General features: G+C 49.2%; 1 protein-coding gene across 1 annotated transcript; it reads right to left on the reverse strand.

The window, feature by feature from the left end:
* Positions 1–3,561: 3,561 nt before the first annotated feature.
* On the reverse strand, positions 3,562–20,109 carry AKR1B1 (aldo-keto reductase family 1 member B). Its single transcript, XM_025379233.1, has 10 exons — positions 19,920–20,109; positions 12,454–12,621; positions 11,648–11,764; positions 10,575–10,652; positions 10,161–10,283; positions 9,551–9,657; positions 9,144–9,225; positions 8,466–8,549; positions 6,436–6,518; positions 3,562–3,978 (listed from the first exon to the last, which is right to left on the reverse strand). Exons 1-10 carry the CDS (start codon positions 19,983–19,985, stop codon positions 3,936–3,938), a joined length of 951 nt encoding a protein of 316 aa, XP_025235018.1. The 5' UTR covers positions 19,986–20,109; the 3' UTR covers positions 3,562–3,935.
* Between the last annotated feature and the right edge of the window lie 588 nt (positions 20,110–20,697).

Consider the following 20,697-nt stretch of genomic DNA (forward strand, 5'->3'; position numbering starts at 1 on the left):
AGGCTATTGTGGAGATGATGCTGTGTGACATCTGAGGTTAGATAATGAAAGATATTGTGGCTTCCACTTTGTGCTCTCTTTACTCACTCACTCGGAGAATCAGCCACTATGTCATGAACTCTCTGACACCTCTAGGGAAAGGTACACATAGGAAGGAGATGAGGCCTCCTGCCAATACCCAGTACTGACTTGCCAGTGGTTGAGTGAGCCATCTTGGAATCAGAGCCTCCAGCCCCAGTCAAGCCTTCATATAGAACCACCCAGCTAAGCTTTTCCAAAATTGCTGAACACCAGCAACTGTGTGAAATAAATCTTTGTAGGTATTAAAAACAAAACCAAAGCGTTAGATTCCAAGACTTTGAAACTGTTCCAGCGTCCTCACGGGTGGAGGGGAATATGGGAAGGGGTGCTGCTGGCTTGGCTCCCAGATTCCTTCCCCACGGAAACCACAGCAGCTCTGCCTGTATCTGTGTTACATATTGAGGACCCATGTAGATTTTCTTTTGAAGAATGGAGTCTGCTGCCAAAAATAAATTTGAAAACGCTGGCTTAGAGAAACAATGGATTAGATGACCTCTATAGTCTTTTCTGTCTCTCACATTCTGATTTCACCTATCAGTATGAAACAGATAACTCTTACAAGCCCATGGGCAGTATTTTCTTCTTGCCATGAAATACAATCCTAGGGGTAGGAAACAAAAACTGTGTGCTGCTCACTGATAAGTGTGTCAGGAGAATCCGTTCCTTTGTGTGAGGATGGAGTGATGTTCCTGCAGAGAAAAAAGCCCCTCTCAGGGCATAGCTCTACCCTCTGGGGCACCACCTGCCAGCCTTGAGGGGCTGGATAGGTTTGCCTCTGTCGTCAATGTTTGATTATAATGATATTAACAATATCAACAATAATGGCTAGCATGTTTTGAGTGCTGTGTGCAAGGCCTTGGGACAGGGGGTTTTACATTCATTATCTCATGCAGTCTTCATGACCACAATGAGGTAGGCATTTTGTAGGATGAGGAAATGAAGGCTGATAGATTAAATGAATTAGAACTGCAATTAAGAGTCTATAGTCATAGAACTCTCGGCCACCATTCGGTGAATTATGGGCCAGGATCAGAACTGAGCAGCTAGCATTTGTTAATATATACTGATTTCAAAACTTGGGGGTTCTAATAGGCATTATAAGAAAAACTCTTCGTTTACTCACTTATTCATCAACTGACATTACGGAGAGTTTACTCTGTGCCTAGGAGGAATTCTAGAAACTCGATAGAAGGGTGTGGAAAACAGAAGCTGGCCCCTCAGGCTACACTGGGATTTGGGGCTGTAAGAGGACCTGAGGAGCCATCAGCTGCTTCCACTGCCTTCAAGGGACAGAAGGACTTGGTATAACCTAGGGGGCTGGATCCTAGAGAGCCGTGAATTCCCAGAACGCTCCTCCAGGGAAATCTTCCTGGGCTGAATCCAATACTGACTGTGCTCATCCTGGCTGGGCACCCTCCCAGGGTCCTGCCCATGAGCCCCGTGAGAAACCATGACAGACAGCAGCAAGAACATTGCACTATAGCAGTTTGTGCAATTTTATCAACATAAGGGACACAGTGTTGAGAAACCTTGTTCTTTGAAATCAGATCCTGAAAAATGATGCTGTTTGAAATCAAGTCTCTGGAGGCATTGTTCAGAGATTTTCCAATGCAGATCTTACTTGCCCATGTGATTTAATATTTAGTTCCGTCTTTCCATTGGTCTCATTAACAATTCTGCTCTTTGGAACATTATTTTGGTAAAATCCCAGTTTCATGAATGTATGTTGTGCCCCCAACTTCACCAGAGGCAAAGGTCCCCAGAGATGAGGCCAGAACCATTGTTCTAACACTGCCACTGACTTTGCTCTCTGAAGGGTGACTTCATTCATTGTGACGAGTCCACCAGAGTCCTGAGGCTGGACTGGAGTTTGTCCAGGAAGGTGTAGCGGTTTTGATTCCACAAGGGGAAGGAAGAATGGAGCTCTCCACTGGTGAATGAAGCAGCACCTGTTTTGATCCACAGACCTTCTTGCATCCATCTGCTCCTTGGATGAATTGTTAGTGGAATGAAGCTGGTCCCACTGAGCTCCACAGCCTCGCCTTCTGCTCCCTAAGCCACACTTTTCAGCATACAAGCAACAGGCCTTACCTGAGCCCGAGTCGCTGACTGCTGAAAATACGATTGCGGCTTCAAAATGCAGAACCAGCTGTTCTCCCTGTCATTTGTGGCATGACTTAATTCGTTTCCTCCTCCTCCACTGCAGGCAAGGCTCCTAAAGGGCAGTCCTTAGAAAAATTCTGAGGGTTCTGTTGGAAAGTAGGGAGGGGAGGCAGCTTGCCTTTTATCTTGTTTATCTAGATCTAGAAGGCAGGTAACCGATTTAAACACTTACCAGTGACTACCTTATTTTTCCAAAGAGTGTTGAAGCCAACTGGGGAAACAGTGGGGATCAGGTCAGATGATTTGATGTAACTGTTGTAACAAAACTAAAATCTACTCATCATCATCAGAGGGTGACGTAAGAGGCCTGCAGTTTAACTCGGGATAAGGTGTGACCTGCACACTCTGACAGGGGAACCTGGACCACTGTAATCAGCAGATGCCATGAGGGTCCCAGGCCCAAGGCTGCCAGGTAGTGAGGGCAGCCTGTGCAGTGGGGCTCTGGGTTCTCCACTGGGCTCAACCACAGCTGCAAAAGGGCGAGGTGTGCCCTTCCATCCCTGGGTGAGGGCCAGGAACCACCACTGCCCAATTAACTATACCTTTAGAGGTACATCTTAAACACAGATCACCTGTAAAGCAGTTAATGTGACTTGATCATGGGGGTCCTAATTATCCAATAAACAAGGTCAGCCACAAAACAACCTAACTTGATGAAGTTTCAAGTCGGCACTTGTCTATTCCATTCCTTTCTTGGCCTTTGTCAAACTTAACTCTGGATAAAGAAACAGTAACAAAACAACAGCATTCTGCTGCAAAGCCTTTACTTTTGCAGCCCTATTTCATCCTTATCCAATCGGAAGCTATTTATTTATGCTTTTCTTTCCTCTCGTCTAGACAACAGGCTTCAGGAAAGCAGTTTCTCTCAGGTTGTGATGCTTAGTAAACACCGACTTCGGCCTTCACACATGGAGCAACCAAGGAATCTGTGGAATCGAACATGGGCTTACCCTAAAGCTGTGGCTCAGCCTTGGCTGCACACTAGAATCACCTGGAGAGCCTGTACACTCCCGCTGTCCTGGCCACAGCCCAGACAATCAGATCAGCCTCCAGGGCGAGGTCCAGACATCACCAGCCTTAAACCCCCCGAAGGTGACCCGGTGTGCAGCCAGGATGAAACCCACAGCCCTAAAGCTAAATGGGTAAAGTACTGGGGTGGGGGGCCCCCAACTTGTAGATGAGGACTTGTAGAAAAGCCAAGTCCTCACTCCTTTTGCATCACTGACGGGCCTGCTTTACGGGTTATCTGGAAAGTGATGGTTGAAAGTGAGTAGAAGGTTGCTATTGTTTTAAAAAACCAAAGCTCACAAAACCAAGCTCACAAAAGCACTTTTTATTTGAGGCAAAGAGAAGTCTTGCTGAAAGGATTACAGTTCCAAGCAGTCAAAACTCAACTGTTAGTAGCACTATTTTGACCTGGTAGATTTTGCTTCTCTTTGGTCAGAAAAGAGTATTCAGGTTGTACTTTCCCCAGCGGGGCAAAAAGAAGGGCAAAGCAAACTAGAAGAGACTTCTACTCTACTGACAGGGCTCTTCAGATCCAACATCAAGCTAGACACGCCCTCGCTGGCCACTCTACAGGTTGCTGTCCTGCTGCCGAGTGACACAGGCCATACTACATTTTCAAGAAAAAAAAATGAGGCAGGAAACACAGGTATAGGTCACTTAGGGATGAGCAGGCATCCACAGCTTCAAAACTCCTCATGGAAGGGGTAATCCTTGTGGGAGGCACAGCTGTCAGGAGAAAGGAGAAAACAGTTGCTTTTTGAAGAGGTGATTTTGACTACACCCAACTCCCAACAGAGAAACGATGTGTCTCATTGAAGAAAGAAAACAGAACCTCAGAGGCAACAAGCTAGTTCTGAATCTGCAGATCACGGTTCTGCAGCTGGGGGAAGCAACTCACCCTGCAGACCCCTCTACCACTACTGTCACCAAGCGGCACACGTGTGAGGGACACCCCCTCCCCATGTGCCCAGCACTGTGCCTGGGCCATGCAGGATGGCAACACGATTTCTGCCTCCTAGTAACTCAGTCTAGTTGGCAGGACCAGACAGCATCGTGTGGTCTTAAACAATAAGAGGGTGTAATAATATCAGAAGGTAGGCCAGGCACAGTGGCTCACGCCTGTAATTCCAGGCTGAAGCGAGAGGATCACTTGAGGCTAGGGGTTTGGGACTAGCCCGGGCAACATAGCAAGATTTCCATCTTAACAAAAAAATTTTAAAACTTAACCAGGCATGGTGGTGCATGCCTACAGCCCCAGCTACTTGGGAGGCTAAGGGGGGAGGATCGCTTGAGTCCAGGAGGTCAAGGCTGCAGTGAGCTGTGATCATGCCATTACATTCCAGCCTGCGTGACAGAGTAAGAGCCCATCTCAAAAAAAAAAAAAAAAAAAAAAAAGGGATGTTGAAACTCTGTATGTGACTGAATCTCTAAGGATAAGAGAAGCAACGGCAAGTGCTCTGAGGACGGAGGGAGCCTCCTTGTATCAGTGGGGGCTGAAGTGAGCACAATCAACGGTTGGAGATTTTATACTGGAAACAGGGCAGGGAGCACAGGTGCAGACGTCTTTGCCAAAGCTCACCCACTGTCCATCTAGTAAGGCCAATGGCTGTGCTGGGAACATAAAGGCAGGAACGCTGGATAGATGGGTGAGCAAGGCATGCAAGGCCAGAGTTATGTAATCTGAGCTGGGTGCTTAGAGTTTGTAACTCTTACTCAAAACCATTCAAAAGTTCTCCATGGCCTGTCTTTTTTGTGTACCCAAGGAGAGTGACACTGACATCAGCAGGTCAGGCTCAGTAAAGCAGTATCTGCCAGAGGAGTGGCATGTGTGTAGAGAAAACGCCCTGGGAGACCGGGGCATGTCAGGGCTAGTCTCTTCCTCCCACTCACCACCACGCAACAGGATAATCGAACAGAGGTTTCTAGAACAATACTGGAGGGCAGAGGAGTCTAACTGTAAAGGGAGCAATGAGAAAACCACTGTGGTTCCTCAGCCCTAAGAGCTTCAATCCACTGTCTCAAGTGGGAGAGGAAAAGGAAGACGGATGAACAGGAGATTCTGAAAGGAGAACGAAAAGTAGCTTGGTGACTGATTTATTCCTCTCCTCCTTGTCCACTAGATCCAAAAATGATTTCAATGTCTAAGGCTAAGTAGCATTAACAAAGATGTCTGAAAGGGTGGCTGGCCTGGGGCTGCCTGTGACATGCTCTGTTTGTGGCCTGTTTTGAGTCTGAGGCCACAGTGTGGCAGCGGCAGGCTCTCCAGACATGTGCATGCCTGAAGCAGGGCAAAGTTATCGTCCGCGACGCAGGCTAGGCAAACATCTGCCTGGGGCAGTGGCTGAAGCCACCAGCAGTGCAAACTCCGGGGAGGGAGAGGGGACAGACTGGAAAGGGAAAGCTAGTGGCCCACCCCATCTTAGGGAATGTTCAAATTTTGCTTAGAAGAGGAAGTACTAAAGGAGAGTGTGTGGAAACAGAGAGCTCAGATGAGAATAAGAGTAGTGAAAGAGAAACAGGGTCTTAGTCTCCACTGCAAAATGAGCAGTTCCTTCTTGAAAAGCAGAAAGTGACTTACACACGTCACCTAGTTATTATAATGGTAGGAAAAGAGAAAACCCCCAGAAAACCTTCCTAGGCAGCTCCTTCCAAACTACCACGCAGAGGAAACAGAACCAGAGGATGTATGGCTGGAGGGACAGAGGTGCCTGCTGCTCAGAGGGAGGGCCTGTTTTGGAGCCACGTGGCTTACCAGGGTCAGAGCTGCGACTGTCTCAAACCCCAGCCCCAGGGGCTTCCGACCAAACCCCTTTCATTAGGGTCATTAAGACAAAAAGTCACAGGCAAATTCTTCCAGAGTTTGATCCAGGGTCACCTGGGATCACCTGGTTTCAGATGAACCACTAGGATTTTAAAATTAAATGCCAAAATATGTAGTTACTTCAGGCCAGGCCAACAATGCCCCGGGGTTAGAAGAAGATATCAGGAGCGGATCTCTTGGCATCTTGGCTTCATGCAGTTCAGCTAATGCAAGGTTATGTGGCAGAGAAAGCAAGGTAATGTGCAAAGCAAGAACAGCTGTGACAGGAGCGCATGGGCGCTGAGGCCTGCAGGGATCACTCTTTTGCTCTGCAGTATCTAAGGATCTCCTGGGAACTGCTCCTCACGCTGGGGCTCACTCACCTCAACAAGGCACAGACCCTCCAGTTCCTGTTGAAGCTGAGTAAGGTGGTCATATCCTGGTTGCTCAGTTCAAAGTCAAAGACCTAAAAAACAAACAAAAAAATCCAGTAAGCTCTGCAAATAAAAACAAAAGACGAAATACTGTGCAGGACCCAGATGTCTTCCATGGCTTTGAGCAGAGATGATAAACTGAACTTAGAAAAAGCTGATTATATTACTATTCAGGAAATGTGCATGTTGGGCTAGATAATATATGGAACGATGAAAACAGTCCTTCCTTTCCAGAACCTCCCAGGGAAATGATACATTTTATTTCATTTCAAAAAACACTACTGAGCACTTCTATTGTGATATGCTGCAGTGAGGAGTAGAATCATGGGTAAGATGGGTCTTTGCCTCTACTGATGAAGCAAACAAAGGGCAGAGGTATTTCTACAGCTGTGCCACAAATAACTAATCACACACTGGGTAAGGCACTCAACAGAGCACAGGAAGGGCAGAGGTATTCCAAATGCATTCCAGCTGGGGAACTGAACCACCACAGCCGAAGAGGAGATGGTATTTGACATGGCCTAAGAAGTATAAGGTTCTGACAGGAAGGGCAAGAAGGTATCCTGGGAGAAGAGAACCACCTGCATGAAGGCAGCAGACGGTACAGAACTCAGCTGGCATGGAGGCTGGGAGGGAGGGAGGCAGGCAGCACTGGGTGAGACCCACAAGAGGCCAACACACACTCCCAGAGCCAAAGGGCTCTTAGCTTCAGATGATCACAGAATGTGCAGAAAGAGAGTCTGCTACAGGCTCTGTGATTACGATCACAGAAAAATGTGCAAAAGTTACACAGTAAGATACAAAAATAAAATAATTAGGTTAGCATTTTGAGATTAGTCATTTATTTTTTCTTTCCTAATTCCTTAAAAAATGAAATATGAAACAAAGGATGCATCTCCGGTGGGCTATGCCTTTCCCTCAGTGGCCACGGTTTTGCCACTTTATCTTGTGTACTCAGAACATCTACCTGCACCTAAGAAGAAAAACGTCTCCTCTAAACAATGAGCTCCACTTCCCGCTTCAGGGATCACTCTCATCCCTGTCTCATGCATGACAGGTGGCAGGCATTACGGCCACGGCCTCTGGGCAGTGGAATCAGGCAAAACCAGCTGCTCACCTGAGCTGGGGCCTGCCCATGAGCCCCATGCCCGTGGTTGTGCTGCGTGCGGCACAGATCTTGGATAAAGACAGAGCTCCCCTGGCAGAGCCACTTCGCTCCATGAGAACAGAGCTTGGGCCATCAGGACTCCCCTAAGTTGCTCTCCTTTGGGCGTGCCCCCACCCCGACTCACCAAAGCTGCAAGGACGGGTGGGGAGGGAGGTGGTGCCCGGTAGCCTGAGCTGCTCCAGCTGCCACACTGAGCACTTTGCCTGTGCCCTGACACACGTCTAGGCTCTGTCCATCATCACATGAACTCCTTGCAGAGCTGGTGAGTGGGCTAAATGGTCCAGAGGGTCCTTTGCGGTCCCTGGACTTATCAGCACAGCAACATTTCTCCATCACTTACTAAGGTATTAAGCACCATATGAAGTGCTTTGATGCATCACTTAATCTTCGTAACAACCCTCAAAATGGATATTATTTCATAGATAGGGAAGCTGAGGCACTGAGCAGTTAAGTGACTTGCCCAAGGTTATGCAGCTTGTAACTAACAGTTTCAGCGCAGGACAGGTCCAGGCAGTGAAGCTCAAGAGCGAGATTTTCTCTCGGTAACCTCTCGGTGTGGTTGAAGGGCCTGAGCAAAGGTGTAGGTGTGTGTGTGCACAGCACAGGGCCCTGGAGGCACAAGGCCTGGCTCTGCACATGACCCCACCGGTGAGGTGTCCGTCTCAGTCTATGGCTTGCTCGCCATGGCTCCCTGGCCTCAGAGGAGAGGATGGTGGGGATCTCACAGATGACACTCCAGGGACAGGATGAGCGGCTTCCCCCACCGCCCACTCCACGGAGGAGGGCCAGGCCTGACCAGCCAAGATCTTACCTTAAAGTTCTCAGCAATGCGTTCCGGTGTCACAGACTTGGGGATCACCACCAAGTTCCTCTGCATGGGGAACCGGATCAGGACCTGTGAGCCCAGGGAGATAATGAGTGTGTACACATGCCGGGCACTCGCACCATCATCACAGTGTCACACAACCTGCAGAAGGACATGCGAGAACTCCGCAGGTGATCAGAGAGGGCCTCCAAGATGGCAGGTCACAGCTAGCAACAGGTAGGCGACGCATTCAGGTCCAGATCTGACTCCAGAGTCCTGCGCTAGCCACCGTGCCACACGCTTCAGTATCTCAGGCATATCACGAGACCACGTGAGGCCCTCCACTGGCTAGGAACGCACACTACCACTCAGGGGAAAGAACATTCCCTGCACAGCTGGTAAGAGCTCTTACATTTGTACAGAGATGAGCTTCCACATCAATGAACAAGTGCTGGCCCTCGTGGCAGTCACCGTTGGGATAGTGGGGGCAGGCACTATTACTCTAAGAGCCCATGCCACTCTTCTAAAGCCCCCATCTGTGCCCTGTCCACTCTGCACTTGAGGACCCTGAACCACACTTCCTGTGAGGGGGTAACAGGCTCAGTCACTTCCTCCTCTTGGCTAACAGGACCATCAGGAATGCAGGGAGTTCTGGACAGTCAGGAACACCTGCAGTGGCTGTACCTGGGCTGTAGTTTTATTGTGCTTGGCTGCGATCGCCTTGATCCTGGGATCCTCCAGGAGGGAAGGGTCCTCGGGCTTGGCCCTGAGGATAGAAAGACAGTCCAGGTCACACCATCATGGCCGCCAATCATGGCAGCCAGAAACCCTAACCCTAATCCTCCCATCGACCTCAGAGGGCAGCCACCAGTCTCTTCCTCAGAGCTGGGTTAGGAACCCCCAATCCTTTGGAAAAAGAGTAGGTGTCTTGCTACTAGAAACGCCAACCCTTCCAGGAAAACCAGCAAGAGACTCAGGGGAAATTTTGCAGATCAGCCCCAGAAACATCTTCCTTGAGGCTAAATTGTTCTTTTTAGTCATTTCTAATCTTCACCAAGTGACATGGGAGCATGAGCCTGTGGGAAGCTCACCAGGGCCTGTCAGGAGAGCCGAGGGGGCTGTAGGCGGTCACCACGATGCCTTTGGAGTGGCAGTACTGGATTAACTTCTCCTGAGTGAGGTACGGGTGGCACTCAATCTGCAAATGCAAACACAAGAGCTGATGGGAGCACTGTGGCTACATGCTGATATGACACAGATGAAGCTTCCTATGCTAAAGTCCCTCCCTAGCCCATAGAGAAAACTATGTATAACAAACGCCCTATTTCCCAGATAAGCTGTACCTTCCTACAATACCCAGGTAGTATCCCTGATGTTACCATGTTATTACTATCATTTTATTATAGATGTTTTCATGGGCCCTAGAGGCTTTTCCTGGCTTTAGCCACTTATCAGTTATCACAGGTCTGAGGATCTCATGGCTGCCTCTTTGTCAGAACCCAAATTGTCACAAGCCAGGCTCAAACCCTTTCTTTCCTGTAAATTTCCTCTCCCAGATGTGCTGTGTCATGCTGAATCATAACTTAGGACTCTGGAGCTGCCTCCTGGCCACTCGCTGGGTGAGGTGGATGAGAAATCCCTACCAGCATCAGACAGTAAAACAGCATCGTTGCAATGCCAGTGTTGCTGGGGGACGTTTACCTGGTTAACTGCAGGCTTATATTTTAAGCCAGGTTTGTTTAAGATCGCCTCCACCTGGAGATGGTTGAAGTTGGAGATGCCAATAGCTTTCACCAGCCCTTCATCCACCAGCTCTTCCATGGCCTACAGAGAAAAGTGTGTCTGTGTGGTGCAGAAACGAGCCCAGAAAGGACAGGATCAGAAGTGTCTTTTGCACCAGTTTAATGGGTCCTGCCCTCACTCTTCAGTGCCAGCGAATTAGACCTTTCAGAAGCCAAGAGACAGTGAGACGAAAGCCAGGCTGGCTTTAATGAGATAAGAAGAGCAAACAACAGTGACAGAATAACCAAATGCCATGTGAGAAATGGCAGGCAGATTGCTCCTAAGAAGAGGGAACCAGTCATGAAAACAAGGTCCAACCAGGGGCTGTCTTACCGCCCATGTGTCCAGAATGTTGGTGTCACTGGGAACCACGTTGCCCGACTCATCCAATGGGAAAAATTCCTTCCCAGGCTGTCATTACAATAAAAAACAAACAAACAAAACAATCAGTAACAGTCCTTCACAGACCTGCTGAGGGAAGCTGGCATCTAAAACAATTCTAAACCACCACAGCTGGCTAGGGACCATCTGTGCGCCAGTATGAAAAGGAAACAGGTGGACAGCCAACACTTCTCTATCAAACAGGCTGGAGCTGAGACTCTCAGATGGAGACATGGACACTACTTAGCCACCGAGATGAGCCCCGCCACTGACTGCAATGTGTGGATACAGGAAGGACTCAAGACGAGGACTCACGGGGCCCAAGGCCCGGCTGGTCACTGGCCTATAAAACTACCACCTGGCCCAGTCTCCCCGGCTTATCCCTAAAATCCAAAGATAAAAGTCAAGTCCCTTCAGCCCTGACATGCTGTGGTGCAATAAAACAGGGCTACAGGATAAAGCTAAATGCACACTTTGAACCTGGCTGACAGCAGAAAACTGAGGCAGCAGCTAGAAAAAAGGCAAAAGACATAATAATTCTCAAGTTCTTCTTCTGCAAAGAACCAGACAGCCAACAAATATTTACCAGGCCTCCACAGGATAGGGTATGTGTGCAGAATGTGGGTGGGGACTCATATGTGCGTGGAATGTATGTGTGCACGTGCTTGGAGGGGAGGGCCAGGGTACTGACCGTGCCTCATGGCCATGTGCACTACAGACAACAGCCGTGTTCGCTGACAGTTTTAAATTGCACAACTGAAAACTGACAAAGAGCAGTGCTCCTCAAACTTGGAAGAAGTGTGCATATGAGTCACTGCTGGTGCAGATTCAAATGGCCTGGGTGGGGCCCGAGACTGTGATTTCTAAGACACTCCCAGGTGATGCCGGTGCTGATGATTCACTGGCTATACCTTCAGCAGCAAGAACAGAAAGTCACCCACACATAACCTGCTAAGGGAGCTCAAAACACACCACAGGTTGCACCTGAGCCCCGGGGGACCTGGTTTGCACCAGGCATCCCATACCTTAAAGCCAGTTGGCCAGTGAATAAGGTAGAGGTCCAGGTAGTCCAGCTTCAGGTCGCTGAGCGTCTTCTGGCAGGCTCCTTTCACCAGGCCCTTCTCATGGTACGTGCACCACAGCTAAGCCAGCGAGAGGGCACACGTCATCATTGCCAGCCACAAGGCAGCTTCCTGGCTGGAAGACGGAGCAGTCTCCTCTCCCCAAAACCCATTTGTTTCTCCACGATGCTCTGAATGGTTGTGAGGGCATTTCCACTGTGTACTGGATGCTAACTTTCCAAAGGCAGGCAGGATGACCAGGTCACCGAGACCTCTTACAAGGACCAAACAGAGGACATAAAATGGAATGGACAGATTGGCCAGCCTGCCCTAAGCCTAAGCATGAACTCTCAGGGAAACGTCCCCCCCGGGCTGGTGTTTGTGGAGCCAGCCCCATCCTCCTGCCTCATATCCTTTGTGCATCGATATCTCAGGTCAAAGACAGTGGCCAGCAGTAGAGATTCAGTTTGCAGATGGGAACCAAGTTCCATCCTTGAAAGCGACTCCCCGGAGAGGGAGGGCCAATCCACAACCTCAGCCTCATCAGCATGGGGCTCTAAGCAATGGGCCCAGACGGAATGAACGTTCAACAGAGAGCCAAGGATGGGCAAGCTCTGGAGCCCTGTATGGCCCTGAGTGACACGTTTCCCCTGGAAGAATCGCCCGTCAGTGAAAAGTGTAGCTGTATTGAGTGTGGACTTGGCTTTGGGCTGATGCACCAACAGACAATGGGACCGAGAGTCCCTTCCAGCCCCACCGTGGAACAATACCTTGCTGACGATGAAGAGCTCCTCACGCTTCACCACCTGCTCCCTGAGCTTCTCCTGAATGGCCACCCCCACCTCATTCTCATTCTGGTACACATGGGCACAGTCGATGTGGCGGTACCCGACGTCAATGGCCACCTTCACGGCCTCAGTCACCTGCCCTGGAGGGGACTGAAAGGAGAAAGTACATGAGCCCTGCAGAATGCAGTTTGCCCAGCAAGGAGGAGGGGCAGTGGCGGCCGCCGATCCCTGCTGACCAGCCTGCCGCTTTGTTCAGCGAAGACAGACCAGGTCACTTCCGCAGCATTCTGGACTACCAGCCTCAGACGTGGGGGATGGAGGTGAAAGGCCACACAGGATTGCCCTGTAGGAGAATCTGACAGCCACTGAAGCGCAGGTCAGATCACTTTCAAAAGATATGCTGAAGTCATCTCATTTTCTTGCTTCTTCACATCCACTGATTTGCAAACCACTGTATTAAAAACATTTCCCCACACTCTCAATGCTGAGATAGTAAGGGAAACCATTTCCTCCAAATATCTGAAAATATTTCAAAAAAAGCTGTCCTACGGACCCCAATTCCCACTTGGCCCCCCAGTTCAGCCAGCGAATGCCTGCCCCTTATGCTCTCTTTTCATGCATGGCTTCTGATACCGGCAATTGCTTGTTTTCAAGCAGTTCTGGGAGATTATCATGAGGTCAAGAACATCACTGATGTTGATTCAAAGGCCCATGTGTCAATTCTCACTGTATGAGGATCTGCTTCAAGAGGTATAGAGACAGGGGAGAGGGCCCCTCAGAGATATTAGCAGACAGAAATGAGTTAAAGGGAAACCAGGGGGAATGTGGATCATGGAAGATCACCAAATGGTTAGTGGTAAACCTGGCAAAATGACTGAATGGGTGTCCATGGCCAAGCCACCTGACCATCTGAGTGACCAGAACAGCTGTGGGGAGCCTGGCTACTGGAAGAGGAGGAAGTGCCTACATGGCATCGTGCTTCACTGGCACCCAGACAGACTGCATGGACAAGTACCCCCCAACTTTCACTATCCTGCTATGATTACAGAGCTGAACAATAAACGTGCGCAGTGGGCTGTTGAATGAAGAGTGCATTCCTTTGAAGAGCTGGGGTAGAAACAAATGAAAAGAAAACCCCCCCAGCGCCATAGCAGCTGCAGACATCTGTGTTTTGACATCAGCTATTTTCAACAGGCGTTGGGGAAGAAAGGCACCCAAGTGAACAAGCCCATTACCACAGCCTGTTAGCAAGGAGCTCACTCTCCACCTCAGAGGGACCAGCGAGGCAGGGTAGGGTTGCTCATCGAAGGTGTGGGTTAAGAGGAGACCTTTAGAGGACCTCAGAAGCTGCTCTTGCAGCCTTCCCCACTCTGCACGGTTGAAGGAACAGAGAATCTCAATTTCCGGAGAGAATGCCTTACCGCAGGCTCTGAGTGGTGTCCGGGCACAGTCACCACTGATGAGAGCAGGGAGAGCAGAGGACATCCCTACCCCAGAGAGAACAATTGGGGCCCAGGCAGGAAACTGCCCAGGACACACTGAACTTTCTCCAGGCTTGATGGTGCCTTGATTGATTTTTCTCTGAGGAGCTGCTGCAGCATGTACTATATATACTGTGCCTGCCCGATCCCTCGAAGCCTGGGACAGAGGGGAGGGCATACTCCGCAGGCTCGCCCTAGCCACGCACCGCCTGCCACACAACTGGTGCGGGGGCAGGAACCCGACTCAACCCAGGCCATGAGACTCAATCTTTGCACTTGAATTGGAACCACTAAGACCAGCCCTGGTTCTGCTGGGGTCACTGAGCTGGGAGAATGTCAGCCTGGAGCTGCTGGAGGGAAGCAGAGGGAGGCTGAATCCTGGTGACAACATTTAGAACCCTGAATCTCAGACACCTAACGTCAGCAGCTGTCGTTTGGGAAGTCAATCAATTCCCACCCCAAACACACATTTTTTTTTTTTTCCTGCTTAAGATTAAAGTGGTTTTTCAGTTCTTTGGAATCCATAGAGCACAGACTAGGATAATCAAGGTTGTCAAACAGTTGGCACAAAATGAAAAAGAAAGTTGTGAGATGTTTTTCTAGAAAGTAAAGGACACAATGACTGCAAGAGGTCACGAGGAAGCTGCTGCCTATCGCTCCTTGGATATGTGCCATTCACTGAGACATGTATGCTGTGAGGCTGACCAAAGTGCTCAGGGAAAAAGTCACCTTTGCAATGAAAATGTAGGAGGATCCACAACCACATTCAATGTTAATGATCTCAATATAGAGCCCTTCCCTGAGAGAAACTAATTTGCCTTAGGACAAATGAAGCAGCCAACTTAAGCTATGGTGAGAAACAGTTCACTAAACTTGGGAATGCCAATACAGGATGACAACATCTCCCCATTCCATGTCAAAGAAGAGAAAATGCAAACAGAGGGAAGGGTCCAGATTGACTTCTAAAAAGAAAGTAAACTGAAAACATGCTGGGTGGCATCCAGGCACAGCCATTACTGATGAAGAGCTGTAGAAATGCAGGATATGAAACACTCCAGTTGCAACTCAATCATACAAATCCTACATGTTTCTAACCCGATCCTGCCACTAATCTGTGTGCCCTTAATGGGCAAAGCCATGCATGCCCATTCCTCCTGGAACTTCTGGCTCTGCAAAGCTCTACGTTGGGCAGTGACTTTGCAATGCTCTGGGCTGATAGCACCAAGTGATGGCAGTGAGAAGCCTCTGCCCTTGCGTCCTCCACCACCTCTTCAAGACAGGGGTCCTACTTCCTCCTTTGATAACACCAGTCGGCTAATACCAACTCTGAGACACTGATAACTAAAATCAGTGTCTCTCTCCTACACAGATACACACAACACTCCTTTTAAAACCTAGTCCTCTTCCCTTTTGCTTACAGGTCTTTGATAGTTACTTCAAGATACCCCTCCCTCTTTTCCCTCTGCAAGTCAAAAAGCAAGCCACAGTGCCAAACAGGAAGACCGTCACAGGACCGTGTTTATGGTAAAACCAAAGTATCTCAGAGATTGGATATTTTGCAATATTAACCACGGGATCTCTGGGAAGAGGGAACTCTTCTTCGTTGTACGTTTTTGAAATGTTCTCTAGTTAGCAGGTGTTACTACTGAAATGAAAGGGTAGGGGGACGGGGCAAAGGAAACTTCACTTTGGGTAAAGAAACCGACCTGAGTAGGAAGCATGAGAATGGTGTGCTGATAATCCTGGAGCAAGGAACAGGAAACCATCACTCAGAATCAGGTTCGGCAACAGAGATTAACTTCCTCCTGTTCTATTTTCATCAATTTGTCCCAAATTCTAAGACACTGCTATTTCTAACTAGTTGAGATGTGGATGGACCAGGACTGACCCCGTAGGGGCAGGGCTTATTTAAATATCTTTGGTCTTGAAGAGGAGGAGATGGGGGCTTTAGAGACACCAGTGAAGTGAACAGTAAATCTGGCTCCTGTGTTACTTCCATGCCCATAGCGCCCTCAACCCTCACCCCATCCAAGGATCTTGGGCCATCACGAGATTACCCCACTTGGGGAGGGTGGAGCAAGTCTTTCTTGGCACATTTTCTTTTACCTCACCTATTCTCAAAGTGGTTGCTATTGCCCCAAAGAGACAAAAATTAGTTCTTTGGGGCAAAAAAAACCCCTCAGCTTATAGAATGGCTTGTGACCCTCTAGAAGGCTACTGGCCATAAGCAGAAGTACAATATTATCTGTGATATTACAATTTTATTTTGGGGCAACATGGGGGGGAGAGTCTCACAAGGGTCCTAGGTGGGAGGGAGGTAGTGATCATGGTAAAATATGGAGAAACATACTTGTACCTTCAGCCCTAGGAGTATCCTGCGAGCATACATAAAAGACTTACAATGACTATTTACCTCCAACAATTTTTCAACTAGATTAAAAACTATCAGTAACAAGACACTGGCTGGCACCAGACACCATCTCTGTTTTAAAAGCTTCCTGGCTTTACAATGCTATGATGATTTTTTGTTGTTGTTGTTATTTGTTTCTGAGACGGAGTTTTTTTTTTTTGCTCGTCACTTAGACTGGAGTGCAGTGGTGCCATCTCAGATCATTGCAACCTCCGCCTTCTGGATTCAGGTGATTCTCCTGCCTCAGCCTCCTAAGTAGCTGGGATTACAGGCACCCGCCATCATGCCACACTAATTTTTGTATTTTTAGTAGAGATGGGGTTTCACCATGTTGGTCAGCTGGTCTCAAACTCCTGACCTCAGGTGATCCACCCACCCTGGCCTTCCAAAGTGCTGGGATTACAGGTGTAAGCCACCGTGCCTGGCCAGTGGCCTTGTTTACTATCCATTGTAGAAGGCAAGCCTGCCAGAAAGAAACCCTGTCCAAGCCACATGGTCTGGGGCAGAGATGGTCTCTCCACCTGCCTGAAACCTCCACCTGAGGCGAGAATGGAATCTGAGGACCTTCAAGAGTAGAGACTACCAGAATCCTGCTGAGGGTCTGAAAGGTACAACACAGCCGCTACGGCATGGAAAGACCCAGGAAAATAAGGAACTGCACCTGCCTGCAGGGCCTTCTCCAGCTGTCACAAAGACAGGCAAAAGATCACCTTTTGTCAAGCATCTGTGAAAGAATACATACACACACAAGGGAAAGGTTTTTCTGTTTTGTTTTGTTGTTTTTTTAGATGGAGTCTTGCTCCATTGCCCAGGCTGGAGTGCAGTGGCGGGATCTCAGCTCATTGCAACCTCCACCTCTGCGGTTCAAGCAATTCTCCTGCCTCAGCCTCCAGAGTAGCTGGGACTACAGGTGTGTGCCACCATGCCGGGCTAATTTTTTGTATTTTTAGTAGAGACAGGGTTTCACTGTGTTAGCCAGGATGGTCTCGATCTCCTGACCTCATGATCTGCCCGCCTCTGCCTCCCAAAGTGCTGGGGTTACAGGCATGAGCCACCGTGCCCGGCCCAAGGGAAAGGTTTTAAGTCATTAAAAAAGAAAAAAAGGAAGTTGACTCCAAGTCCATCCTTATACCATTAATTTGACCCACGATTCCCCGCTGCCCCCACCATATAATTCTACACCAACCTGATCTCCTCATCCACAGAAATACAAGTGGGCGCTTTCACCATACAGCTATCTCTAAAGTCGTTTTACTTCTTCACATGAATTCAACACATAACTTTTGGATACCTACTACTATATTTGCCAGGCACTGTGAGAAGTGCTAGACATAATAATGAATGAAGCAGACATTATCCAAGTTCTCAATGAACTGTCTACTGGAATGCATAACCTAAATGTACAGATGTTATGATGTGATGCTATCTTAAACAAATACACAGCTTTTTGGGGCGTGGAGTGCTCAAGTGAATGATCTGAAACCCTCTTCCATAAACTTTTACTCCTCCGCCTGGACAACATAGGGAGACCTGTCTCTATAAAAAATTAAAAACAAACTACCCGAGTGTGGTGGCACGCGCCTGTGGTCCCAGCTACTTGGGAGGCTGAGGTATGAGGACCGCTTGAGCCCAAGAGGTTAAGGCTACAGTGAACCATGATCATGCCACTGCACTCCAGCCTGGATGACAGTGAGCCCCTGTCTCAAAAAAAATAAACTTTTTCTCCTTATTTACCCTAGAATAGTGATTTTCAAATGATGGGTCACAAAACTAGCTTCTAGAGTTACGACAATAATTTTCAGAAAAATGGAATATAATAAAAATATTGAAATGCTGCCCACATAGGTTAAGTACTGTCAAGTAATTTTTATTCCAGATACATGTATATATCTGTGTGCTGCATCATGCTTAGAAAGTATTTGCAATTGCCAAGAAAGCATCCTTCTGCATCCATTCCAAGAGCATAACCTGCAACAGACGGAAATTAGCTTGGTGTCATGTTTGTAATTCAATTACACCCTCAGAGACACCACTGGACTTTTTGGAGGCAACAAATTATGTACCCTGATCATTCTGGCCAAGAAACACTCTCCCTGATGCAAATGACCTTTTTCTTACTCACCTCATATTTACTAATTTTCAACAGCAGGTTTTAGGGTACATGTCAACTCTTCTGTCCTATTTCAAACATCTCCCAGTTCACTCAGTCCTTTCTGTTGTTTTCTTCCCTTGGCTGTGTGTAAACATCCAGCGCCCAGGCCCATATTAAATTTTAAGAGAAAAACCTGGGACGTGGGCGTGCCAGATGGTTTACACCTGTATTTGGGAGGGGAGGTGGGAGGAGTGCTTTGAGCCCAGGAATTGGAGATCACCCTAAGCAACAAGGGGAGACTGTCTCTCGGGGGGAGGGGAGAAAAAACATTAGCCAGGTGTAGAGGTGAGCACCGGTAGTCCCAGCTACCCGCAGGGCTGAGGCAGGAGGATCACTTGAGCCCAGGAGTTCTAGGCTGCAATGAACCATGATTGTGCCACTGCACCCCAGCTCGGGCAACGAGACCCTGTCACAAACAAACAACGAAAACAGAAACAGAGAGAAACCCAGGTTATGGCTGTGGAATATAATATACGATACTTAGTACTTAAAAATACTGGCTTTTGCCTCAGCTCCCATACCACATTTATTGCTCAATTTTCAGATAATTAGGCTATTATTTTTAGTTTTTCATATCATATTATCATCTGTTTCATATCCTGTGGTGTTTCATGTCCTATTGTCATTTTCATCCGGCCAGGCACTTCTCCGGGACGCTGTGTGGCGTTGAGGTTTTCCAGGCAAAATGCTAAGCTTGGCGCCTGCTGAATTATCAACTGGCTATGGGGTGCCCAGATTTTGTCCCGAGCTCCAGGCCCAGGGCATCCCGAGGCGGCGCCTGGCCGAGGAGCTCCGCACTGAGCCTTGTTAGCAGCTGGGTCCGGGCAAACTCGCGCCACCTAATTTAATTCTCTGCCCTCTACGCGCTTAAGATGCTTATTCCTGAGGGAGGGCAAGAACGGAAACGACTGAGACAAACTATTTGCAAGTAAGGCAACGGGGCCACAGGTGCCGCGAGGGGAAGGAGGCTGGGGCCGCGCCCCCACACCTCGCCGACGGCTCCACGTCCCTGTTCTGCGCCGGAGGTCCACCGGTCTGCTAAGCCCACTTTCCCTGCCTCCCTTTCGCGTTGTGCCGCTTGCGGCGCCCGCTCGGACACCAAATGCGGACTGGGGGGCCGCCCATCAAGGGTTGCCCGCGGTGGGGCGAGGGCTCCCGTGAGCTGCTCCCAAACCCCACTCGCAGGATGTCTCCCCTGACGCCCAGGGCCAGCCCCGGGAGCCAAAGCCCGGGTCTCCGCAGGGCCGACCCCAGCCCGTTGGAGACCCTGCAAGCCGGCGCGAGGCACCCAGCAACCCGGGCGTCCGCCGTGCGGGTTTCTCAGGGTCACTCCGGGTCCCTCCCCGACACAGGCCGCGCGGAGAGTATGAGGCGAGCCCAGGGCCCGCGCCCCCCAACCACCTACCTTCCAGGTGCCCAGCCCCAGGATAGGCATCTTGGCGCCGTTGTTGAGCACGAGGTGGCTGGCCATGGCTGCTGCGCTCCCCAGACCCCCGCCCAGAACGGTGCGGTAGTGGCCGCGGCCCGTATCTTTAAATAGCCCGTGAGGCCGGCAGAAAGGGCGCCTGCGGTTGGCGCGCCGCTGCGCGAAGGACCCTTCTGATTGGTTGCGTCGGAGGTTCCGCGGCCGCCTACTCCAGGGGTCGGCGGGGATGCCTCTTCCGCCAGGGATGCTTTTTCCGCCAGGTCCTAGTGGCACCGAATTCTTTCCGCCCCCATCGCTAGCCCCGGTCCCGCGTGGCAGAAAAGAGTTCTTCAGCTGCTGTATTTCGTGCGAAAGCGAATGCTTTAGCGAAAATAACAGGCATCCCATCAATACATAGACTGGAAATAAGTTTTGGTTTCATTAAGAGCCCAGAAGAATGCCTTTGTCTATTGTCCAACCCCAGTTTGATGCTCTTTGGGAATTTGACGAATACCTTGTCCTTAATCTATGTGAATCATACTGACTACACATATAGTTTACCGTACTTTGTTCTTAGACAAAGGTGCATGCCAGAAAAATGGCTTGCAATCTTTTTGCAAAGCACCTTCACAAAATACAGGTTTGCCCAGCCTTTTTGTAGCCTTCTAGAGCTCTTTTTGCACCCCATTCTAACACAGCTAACAGGTGTTAGCTGTGTCTGTGCATACTAGGTGTGGTTCAGCAAGCCTTCCACCAAAAGCCAGCATCCTTTGATGCT

The sequence above is a fragment of the Theropithecus gelada genome, chromosome 3 (assembly GCF_003255815.1).
Source record: "Theropithecus gelada isolate Dixy chromosome 3, Tgel_1.0, whole genome shotgun sequence".
NCBI classification, from domain to species: domain Eukaryota; kingdom Metazoa; phylum Chordata; class Mammalia; order Primates; family Cercopithecidae; genus Theropithecus; species Theropithecus gelada.